Source organism: Branchiostoma lanceolatum, chromosome 19 (assembly GCF_035083965.1).
Source record: "Branchiostoma lanceolatum isolate klBraLanc5 chromosome 19, klBraLanc5.hap2, whole genome shotgun sequence".
NCBI classification, from domain to species: Eukaryota; Metazoa; Chordata; class Leptocardii; order Amphioxiformes; family Branchiostomatidae; genus Branchiostoma; species Branchiostoma lanceolatum.
The window spans coordinates 14,022,845-14,034,180 of NC_089740.1; the positions used below are offsets into that span (position 1 = coordinate 14,022,845).

Below are 11,336 nucleotides of genomic sequence, written 5' to 3' on the forward strand. Positions count from 1 at the left end.
TGATAAGCGTCAATATGCAATATGATACAGCCAGATGACGTCGACCAATCAGATGTCCCCATTTCATATCGGTTATGATGCCGTAACGTCATAGAAGTGCGTCAAGAGGTGAATAATAAACCTCAAAAGGTCAGGTATTACCTGACTCGTTCGACCCGAGCATTATTTATGGGGAGAGGACTCATGTTTTTGTTAATTTGTAGCCCAGCTTATGTTGTCAAATAGGCAGGTTTTGAAAGTCAGTGGAGTGACACGAAATGTCATTGACCTCTGTGTCGTTGAACCCTGTTTCTTTGTTAAGACCCTCAAAAGAAAGATGCATTTTGCAAGACACATTCACGGCCCTAAATCATCCGTATGCCCAAAAGTCAGTGTTCGAACCAATGAATACAAGTTGAACAATCCAATTGTTCCCAATTTTTTTTTGCAATAAAAGGTCAATTTACCGCTAAACGTTGCCAGGACACCCCCCCCCCCCTTAAAACTCTCACAAGATAGTTGCATTTTGCACGTTACATCTACGACTGTCCTAAGAATGACCCCGATTTCCTAATTTGGTTAGGTAAACCTACCGCGCGACTGGTGTGACGTGTACAGTGAGCGACTTGTACGGTGTGCGCAAAGAAAAAGGTCAACGACACAGAGGTCCATGACATTTCGTATCACTAAACTTTCACCGTTGGACCTGCCTGTTTTGACAACATAAGCTCGGTTTCGTTGAAGAAGTCTGCCAACGGCGTCTGCTATATATTAGTTCGGAAACATTCGTACAACTACGTTTGTATAAAGAGGACCTTCCTTTCTTGCTGGAGACTCTTGAATTGGTTCTTGCTTGCTGAGCGTCCGTACACTCCACTGCAACTCAACATGGCCGTCAAGCCGAACGTGCCTTCGCCATTTTGTTTCCAGGGTGCCTGGTTCTTTCCCCCGGTGAGCCCGCGCGGTTTGGAGCAAGTCGAGTCGTTTGAGGTCAGAGACGATGATGTTTTCGTGTCCGCCTTCCCAAAGTCAGGTAAGAAAGGGTTAACCCTATCTTGACGGGGGGTGGGGGGGGGGGGTGGCTAAAAGTGCCCGCGCCAACTTTGGCGTCCTATAGTTGCTGAACGACGTGGGCTAGGGCCACCAAACTTGGTGACTTTTCCTAGAATTTAGTTGGCAACAATTTTGTAGCAAAAGTATAAGTTTATGATCTTTTTTGGGTTGCCATGGCAACGAGTTTCTGACAGGCATATATTACGAAATTCTCATATTTCGGTTTAAATAATGAGGTTTACCCTTTTTTCTTAAATGATCGATTAATACCATCAGGTATTACAGGAATTCCCTATTTACACGATTTTTAGCCAAAAAATTACATTTATGACGTCATAAATACGTCATATTACGTTATAACAGTACCAAAATTTTTAGAAATTATACATCTTTACATATACATCACTCTCTGCAAATTTGGTGATTATGCCACATACCGTTTTGAAGTTATGAGGGGGGGGCGAATACCCCCCCACCCCCCACCCCCGCTCCAGGAAGTCCAACTGAAAACGGTCTAGATAGGTTTAACTAAAAGAGAATGATAGTATTGTTAAAAAAACGGTTATAGAGGGAGGGGCACAAGTCCAAAGTACAAATAACAAGGCGCAGGCAAATGATTTGACTTAGATTCGTAAATCGTGGTTAGGGGCACAGTTTACGCTATTATCTTCCTGAAATAAACGTAATATGTAATAAGCGTAATCTCAGCCATCAAACCAAGGATCCTCAAGAAGCGAGACAGTCAGAAAACGTTACAATCTCCCGTCTCTAGATTTATCTCTTCCCAACTTCTGCTTGGAAACGAAATTTATTTCGGTCCTAGGAACGACGTGGACACAGCAGATCGTCTCACTCGTGACCTCCGGAAGTAATTTCAGCGAGGTCAGTAAGATTGACATGAATAAGCGGGTTCCGTGGCTGGAGTCAGCTGACCTTTTAGGTGGACCAGATGCGCCCCCTATCATCTCAGTGCTGAAGGACAGCCCCTCCCCACGTCTGATGAAGACCCACCTTTCCTACGGAATGCTGCCTAAGCAAGCTCGAGAGGGGAAAGGAAAGGTAAGGTATTTTGATTAAAGAGTAAAATTCCCTCTTTGGAATAAAGTACTGGAAAAACTCTATTTAGTATACCTCACCATAGTAAAAGTCAAATTGCAAGATGATGTTTCCTGTGTATTATCATGTAAACCATATACGTATACTGTATATAACTCATATTGAATAGCGTAGTGTTTAGTCCTAGGTTATGTAGTATTGTTACAGACAAAGGCATATATGCCTTGATATTTAATACTGCTTAAGAATTTGCCATACATTGCCCTGTTACATTTGTTGTGCAATAAAGCTTGATTGATTGATGTTGATTTGAGATTTGAAAAAGTAGTTTGAATCGAGGATAAGCATGTTGGCATGTTCTTGCTGCAGATCGTCTACTGCGCCCGGAACCCGAAAGATGTGGTCGTCTCCGTCCACAACATGGCACAGATGAACGACTTGTTGGATCCCTTGTCTTGGGAAGAGGGACTGGAGAAATTCCTCTCTGGTAGTATTCAGGTTTATTGTATAGCTTTGTCAAGTCTTTGCAAAAGAAGTGACAGAAGTTAATACCCTCTAGCAGCTTTCTTGGGAACTGCAGGGATACTTTAGCTCCAGTTCCTTTGCAAAAGGACACATCATGTAATGAACGGCTTTCGTAAATTTTGACCTGCAGATATCGTTGATGATGACCAACATTATGGTTTCTAAATCAATGAAATTAGAGCTTAATTTTCATAATCAATGAGACAGACTTTCTCAAGTGGGATCATTTTTAGCTCCTCTAAGTCTTTCTAATCTGAACTCTTGACGTGGAATGTATTGAAGTAAACAATATCTATCTTGGTGTTTTTTACCTGTGTTTGGTAGTTAACATAGTTCTGGGTTGATTCGTCAAGCAAAATAAATATATTTTAACGCTTATCTGTATTGCAGCACCACCTGCAAACTCATGGTGGAACGTGATTCCGGAGTACTGGCGTCACAAGGACGACGACTATCTTCTCTTCATTAAGTATGAGGACATGAAAAAAGTAGGACACATCTTTGATAATTCGGTTCTTTTGTTTCTTCTGAACAGGACTGAAAAACAAGAAGAGAATGATATGGATGTTTATACCTATGTATGAATTGATTTATATAGGACCTGCGTGGCCATGTGGTGAAGATCGCGGAGTTCTTGGGAAGGACCCTGACAGCAGAACAAGTAGACGAGGTGACAGCCAACTGTACTTTTACCGCCATGAAGGAAAATCCGGCAACAAACGTGTCACGTAACCCTATCATGCAGGAGAAGGTTTTCAAACGCGGGAGGGAAAGGGGAATCGAGTTTGTGCGAAAAGGTACGTGACTGCACACACATGTTTTGGTCCCTCACATCTTTAACCAAACAACATGGCGGACGCCAAATGACGTCATAGCCACGTGACTGCACACACATGTTTTGGTTCATCAAATCTTTAACTAAACAACATGACGGACGCCAAATGACGTCATAGCCACGTGACTGCACACACATGTTTTCGTTCCTCAAATCTTTAACCAAACAACATGGCGGACAGCCAAATGACGCTATAGCCACGTAACTGCACACACATATTTTCTGTGTCTCCACATAGTCTGTAATCAACACTAGTTTTAATTCCTCAAATCTTTAACCAAACAACATGGCGGACGCCAAATGACGTCGTCATAGCCACTTAACTGCAAATCTATGGTTTCTCTGACCCAACAGAGTCCTCCAATCAACAAATAGTTTCAATTCCTCAACTCTTTAACCAAACAATATGGCAGACGCCACGTGACTGCAAACCCATGTTTTCTGTGTCCCTCCACCTAGTCTGTAATCAACACTAGTTTAAGTTCCTTAAATCTTTAACCAAACAACATGGCGGATCCAAATGACGTCACAGCCACGTGACTGCAAACCTATGTTTTCTGTGTCTCCCCACCTAGTCTGTAATCAACACTAGTTTAAGTTCCTCAAATCTTTAACCAAACAACATGGCGGAGGCTGAATGACGTCATGGCCACGTGACTGCAAACCCATGTTTTCTCCGTCTCCCCAGGGAAGGTTGGCGACTGGAGGAACTGGTTCTCTCCGCAGCAGCTGGAGAAATTCGAGGCTTTCCACCGGGAGAAAATGGCGGGAACTGATCTCACTTTTGAAGACGAAGAATAGATGTTATAGGTCAAGTCGAGGTTAATTGACAAGAGTTGTAGCAGGTAAAATGCAAAGACAAAACGATATGTATGTAGAACTATTTGCTAGTTACTAGTGCATCGGATAAACCTTCAGTAGCTAGAAGTGCTATCATATGATGATGATAACTGCATTGGTTTTCCACCGGGCGAAAAAGGCGGGCATAGACAAGAGGAAGAGCAGACTGCGAAAGTCAAGTCAAGGTTTATAAAACAACTACAGTTGCAACAGGCATCATATGAGGCAAAGCGATGTAAACGATCGAAACTGCTGGCTATCTACAATGGACAAACATTCAGGCACTTATCTTACAACGAAGCAAACAACCCCTGGTTAAAGATTATATATGCATGGCGTAGAATAAAGAAAACAGTAACATCTATCGGCTTTTCCTGTCATAATTCGGCTAATCAGTTGGCAGTTACGTCACAAGATGTCAAGGTCTAAGTTTAAACTACTTAGTTGGAGTTAACTCTTATCACGCCAGGGGGCGCATTGGACAACAAGCTTTCGCTCCACTGTGTGTGACCTTTGGTCATGGTTTTCTTTTGCGAGGGTTGGACGATTTAGACTTCGGCGGTTGCTAACTCGGCTCGCTGGTCTAGTGGCATGATTCTCGCTTAGGGTGCGAGAGGTCCCGGGTTCAATTCCCGGGCGAGCCCTATAGTTTTGAGCAGGTGGCCTGTACCAGGCTCTTATTTTCCATAGAGAATATATTCTTTACAACCTTTACTGATCATATTAGCTCTCTAACGCATCTCGCTGTACTTGAACTTTAAAATTTCCGTCAGGTTTATAGAAAAAAATCTTTAAATAGAAGGTACATTCTCGGATAGCAGAGTGGTAAACAGCAATTCAGAAACTTCCCCAAAACATCTGCTTGGATGATAGCAAGCTGTCGAGGTTTCTCCCCAACATCTGCTTGGAAACTCGCCAACACCAGCAGAGTTCCACGTGCTACACTTCCGGTCCCTTTCCCTGTCCCTCAGCCTGAGCATACGTCACAACATGACGTCACAACATGACGTCACGTTCCATCCTTCCGGACTCGCAGAGCTTTCCCGGACGTTTTCGCACGTGTCCAGATCTGTACATATAAAACGGGATCAGTTTGTATCGTCACAGTTCGACTTCAGGCACAAAGAGGAAGGACCTGCGAAACTTCCAACCAGACACTACCAAGATGAAGGCTGCTCTTTTCATCCTACTCGGCTTGGCGGTTTTTTCTCAAGGTAGGGCTTATCAACTAGCCTCCGTGGTAGACTTTTGATAATCGTCGTTGCTAACTATCGTCTCGTTAACGGTCGTTGCCATTTTAAACGGTCGACGCCATATCGCAGAACAGTGTATTACTAGGGCGCTCCGGCAATACCGTGATGTTTCGTGGCGTAGAAGAGACATGCTTTTTGACCCGAGTTCAAATCCGAGCTGGCGCCCTTTCTTATTTCTGAAAACTGCTTTGAACGGGAACTTATCAAATTCCTCCTCCATAATCCTCCAAACCGTACTCGGATGTTTAGTACGCTCCTATCTTGGAGAAATCAGCTGTCTTCTAACCGCAGGGTGTTAGGACTGACTTCACGTTATAGTCCATGGGCCATGTAAGTTTTTGGTACCACCGAGAGGTACAAGCGCTATCATGGATTTTTTGTACCTGTAGTAGCCAAAGTTTATCATAAGCCATAATAAGCAAATTCTATAAGCAGCTTTCCTACTATAATCACGTGACCAAATGACGTCATTAAAATGAACCTCGCTTTTTGGAACTTTTAGAAGACCGGGACAAAATATCAAACATCAATTATTATTAACACTGTATTGCTACAGTAGTAAATGGACTGTAAGCACAGGCGAGAAAAACAAGGCTGTACCCTTTTCTCCTGGCAAATCGCCAGTAACACTGAACAGCTTGAGGTAGTTACGTCACACCCTGTCAAGGTCTAAACTTACTTACTTGCAGGTATCTCTTACCACGCCAGGTGGCGCATTTGACAGCAGTCTTTGAGGCCACCTTTGATTGTGATTTCTCCTAGCGAAATTTCGACGATTTGCAGATAGAACATTGTTACAGTCGGCTCACTGGTCTTGTGGTATGATACTCGCTAAAGCCCCCCTCCCCTCTCATTGGACCCGCGGCACGCTGGCGTCGCTGCGTCCTAAACTGGATTTGTGTTACTCTTGACTTTATAATGGGAATATCATTCAAAACGTACAAGTATGACCAAAAAGACAACAAAACACACAAAGCTTAAAAAGTTTCGTTTTTTGTCGATAATATTGTTTGAGTGCTTTATCAATTCGATTGGCCGCTGCGTGCCGCGGGTCCAGTGAGCGGGGGCTTAAGGGTGCGGGATCCGGAGGTCCCGGGGTCAATTCCCGGGCGAGCCCTACAGTCTTACACAAATGATCAGTACCTGGAGTGGACATCTATCTTTTGGATATTCAGAAGATTTTCTTTGTCTGTTGCTACAGTTTTGGCCTTCCGTGGAATCGGCATACTCGGTAAGTGTAGTGTACCATTTACTTAATTATCGTTTTAAAAATAACTCTTCTCTGTGCAAATGAATTCGAATGCTCAAGTGAGGCGTTTCTCGGTAAACTATTGTTTGATGGTGTTAAATTGACACCTATGTAATGCATACAAATTACTTGCTTATTGCAGATCCTGCCCATGGGTCTAGCCCGTTGCAGAGGCCTTTGTGCAGAAATAACTTTTCTTGTTGCACCACAGACTGTGAAATCGCCTGCGCCCCCCCCGGGGCTTGGACCTGGCGGTACCCTGGACCACCCCTGTGCTGGAATGGAATGTCCCGAAGGAACTTATTGCAGGTACACAAAGTTGCTCCTATTTTTTATTGACATCGAATTCCGTCAGATTTAGATTTCAAACTTCTAAAATATATCATCACGGCGAATTCAGCACTCAATGTGCTCAGGAGCTGTTTAAAATTGTTAAAGCGATCTATTAAACGCTGGTCATTTTCTTTCTTTCTTTCAATTATCTTATTTGGTCATTCTCTTCAATTCTGGTTATTTGTTTTGCTTAAACTTATTCCTTCCGTCTTCAGAGTTAATCGGTGTGCCGGCTGCGTTCCTGAGTGTGTGGAGCGCGAAGACTTCCCTGTAGGGCGTGGCGGCTAGTGAGCAGAGCGAGGCTTCAGTCGAACTTCGAATGCGAATAGATGAATATCGAAATTCGAACAGACGAACCCCGAACTTCGAACAGACGAACCTCGATCTTCGAACAGACGAACCCAGAACTTCGAACAGACGAACCTCGAACTTCGAACAAACGAATCCCGAACTTCGAACATTCACTCACCCCGAACTTTGAACCTGAAAATTCGAACCTCGAACATCATTTCATCTTTAGATGATGTTGCAAGTGAGAACAACGACCATGTATCAAGCCTGAGCCTTTAGAGAATGAGACATTTGTACTAATAAACGTTATTATATTATTTGTTGCTATTGTACCTGTTTCTTCTATTTTGTCTCTCTCATCTATGGCATATATCAATTGTGTAAAATCTTTGCCTAATGACTGAATTGATTTGTTTGTATCGTTTCATTTATATCTTCTACGGTTCTTAATTTTAATCGCCTTTATGTTGAACCTTGTACAAAGCAAACAATACATTGCCTCTGCTAGTTTTGTTAGGTAGCCTGTTCAAACGTGCAAACTCTGGTAAAAGATAACTTTACCAAGTGACCTTGGTTGCCATAAAATAAAGATAACAACTACACCACTCCCTTTCCTGTCATACTTCAGCTAGCTATATCTTCTGTGAAATGGTGACGTTAGCTGTTTAGATAAACAAACCAAACATCCGAACTTCCGAACGTCCGCCCATACCTTTCTATATAAAGTACTGCACGTCCACTTCTACATTTTGAGTAACAGAACAACGATAACCTAACGTCGGGAACTTTGAGACACATCGTTTAGACCATTGAACAGACCCCATGAAGGCAGCGCTCGTCATCTTCCTCGGTCTCCTCGCCTGTTCTCAGGGTGAGCTTAGTCTTGAGTGAACATTTTTCGGCAAAATCCATGTCACTTCGATACTTGAATTTGTTGGTCTCTTCTAAAACAGAGGCGTTATTAATTTTACCCGTATGGTATTATCATTGGGCGTACCTGAACTTGGCTGAATGGGCGAGATAAGTCAACGTTTTTACATATTCCATTACTTCAATATCTCTTCAGACAAATTTACACGAAAGTTTGTTATTTTCAGCCATGGAACTCTCCAGGCTGAGCATTTTGCCATGGAACGACGGAAACGGTGGAATCGGTAGGGCTCTTACACTCCTAGCAGTTTTTATTTATTTCTTCATCTTAACCATCACATGTAAAACGATTAGGGACTTGATACAGCTATTTGCGAGACAGAGAGGGAGGAGCTACTTAACATAGCAGGGCAGGCCTATAAGCCAAATAAACCAAAATAAACGAAAGGACAGTCAGAAATGATTAATTATTTCTCATGCAAAACACCAGTCTACGGTAATGATTTTGATAAGGAATGAAACCATTTAACGTACCGTATCTATATAACATATCTATTTCGACTAGTTCTCTTTGATGGTCATTTTACTTCGTGATGTTACTAAACGTATCTTTTCGGCAGCTTGCACGATGGTGTACTGTTTTGTGGACCCGTGCATGATGGCGACCTGTCCGGAAGGGACTACGTGCAGGTGAGGGTTAATATGTAACCTGAAAGTCAATATCTAAAAATAACTGCAGGATGTTTTTCTAGAACCCTTGAGTTTACAAATGTGTGGATGAATTTGCCACCGATACCTCTCAACACAAACTGACGAGAAAAGTGTGTGTGTGTCTGTGTGTGTGTGTGTGTGTGTGTGTGTGTGTGTGTGAGAGAGAGAGAGAGAGAGAGAGAGAGAGAGAGAGAGAGAGAGAGAGAGAGAGAGAGAGAGAGAGAGAGAGAGAAACAGACAGGCAGACAGACGGGCGGACAGACAGACAGACAGACAGAGGCATGTGTGTTTGTATGTGTGTAGTATATTTTCAGATGTTATGAACCGATACTAATGAAGTGGAAATCCAAGAAAGATTTAATTTTTTTTTTTAGTTTTTTTCTTTGTTCAAAAGACACTGCATGTAGCTTTTGTACGTTTCTTAAAAATGTAGGTCCAACTACTGCAATGGCTGTAACGCTGACTGTGTGAACAGTGATAATGGCTTCCAGGACCTGTTTGAGACACTGGGCTAAAGGTAGGCCATGTTAACAACGCCATATTAATCTATACCAAGTCACCTTTGTCGTAAAACCGTCAGCGACACGTTAATAGAACCGACCGTGTACAAGGGTGGAAAATTCTTCTTATTTCATCTTGTACAGTACTAGTTGCTTGCATGGTATTAGTTGTTTTGATTTAGATTTTGAATATTACTAGTTGTTTAAATTTAAGTTAGATTTTGTTAAATGTAATACATGTACGCCTAAAGTACGCAATTCAGCATCCTCTGCCGAGGACGCTGCCATGTATTTTAGTGATGAATCAATGAATGAACGGATCGATAAACTTACCTTATTATATAATCTATTGTGTCCCAAGTCAGCGCAGCCGAAGCTTATGCAATAAGTCCATAATTGTCCTAAGAATTGCCACAGCTTGCTGCCATAAACCTGTTCTTCGTCGAAAGTGACCGAGTTCTTGGCAGAGCGTCATCTGCTTAGAAGATTTTACGTTTTAATGATAAAATTCTTATCATCAGCAGCATACAACGTGTCCTTCCCTAATTTGTGCCTATCAAATACTTTTCCAACAGGAATGATGCAGCCAAGAGACCATGGCAACAACTTTCCAAGACGAAGGAAGGTTGGACCATTCATCAAAAGACGACATTCTAATTACATTAGGAAGCGATCATAAAGAAAAATAGAAAACTCAGTCGTATTTGTGTGTGTGTGTGTGTGTCTGTGTATGTATGTATGTGTGTGTGTGTGTGTGTGTGTGTGTGTGTGTGTGTGCGTGTGTGTGTGTGTGTGTGCTACATAGACCGTCAAACCATGCTTGATCCAGAATTTAGTGAATTAGTATATAACCACTCTTATGAAGAAGTGCAGATACAGTTGCTAATGTCACGAGTACGAACATCTTTGCTACAATTTGTGAAACTGGCCGGGTCTTTGCAATCTTCTCATCTCTAAAGTACATGACCAGTGTCTGTTTTCAGCTTCTGTTATTAAAGACGTTACGTCTCTCTAGAAATTTGAGGCGTTTAATAAAGAAGCGAACTAATATAAAGACGACGGAAGCACCTTTAAACCGTACAGAGCTAGTCGGTGCCTTGTATCTGCTTGAAGATCAACACTCCCCTAATACGCTGACTAAGCGGAAATCTGCAGCAAGGTAACACAAAAATGGGTCGCCGTCCAGAATAACAAAGACCGCTACACAAACACCGTTGGACACCTGTGGGGCTTAGAAAACACTTCAGTAACCCGCCGGTGAACTGTTATACAAATACACTAGGAGCTCGGCAAACAACACGTTGATTGAATAGTACATATGTTGAGAACGTGCACGCACGTATACACTTGTTTCCATCTAAAACATCATTCCAGTATGTCAAGCATATAAGCCAAAATAGCTGCCCTTTTAATTGTTGCTTAGAAAAGGTTTAGATTTTAGCTTTTGTATAAGCAGACCATTTCTTTGAGTATGGGGAAAGGTTTGTAGGACACCGTCGTCTGTGTGTCAAGGTAATTATTTATTCATTTATTAGTTAGTTATTAGACCCTTGGATTTTGCTGCTTCGCAGGTAACACTGAATACAAAGCAAGCGTAACTAGAAGATATATTTCCTTTTCCATCATTGTATGAAACAGATCTTGCTGTCCTTTTTGACCATAACGTCTATCTAAGTGTGTTTCTATCGCCATTGATAAGCGCTTGTACTGGTAAGTGTCCATTTAGAACATGAATCCCCCACGTCTGCTCAAAGTGCACTGCGCCAAAACATCACGTCACCCTCTCTAAATAGCCGCCGACCACAGGACTATGAGGAGGAAGTAAAGCAGGGCAAAAATCT

At 42.3% G+C, this 11,336-nt stretch overlaps 1 protein-coding gene and 1 non-coding gene across 2 annotated transcripts; both read left to right on the forward strand.

Moving 5' to 3' along the window:
* Window positions 1–641: 641 nt before the first annotated feature.
* Window positions 642–4,943, forward strand: LOC136425820 (sulfotransferase 1A1-like). Its single transcript, XM_066414760.1, has 6 exons — window positions 642–1,012; window positions 1,856–2,091; window positions 2,458–2,575; window positions 3,004–3,101; window positions 3,212–3,410; window positions 4,137–4,943. Exons 1-6 carry the CDS (start codon window positions 868–870, stop codon window positions 4,247–4,249), a joined length of 909 nt encoding a protein of 302 aa, XP_066270857.1. The 5' UTR covers window positions 642–867; the 3' UTR covers window positions 4,250–4,943.
* Trnap-agg (transfer RNA proline (anticodon AGG)) lies at window positions 4,861–4,932 on the forward strand. The gene has a single exon. It is a non-coding gene; the product is annotated as a tRNA-Pro (tRNA).
* Window positions 4,944–11,336: the final 6,393 nt, after the last annotated feature.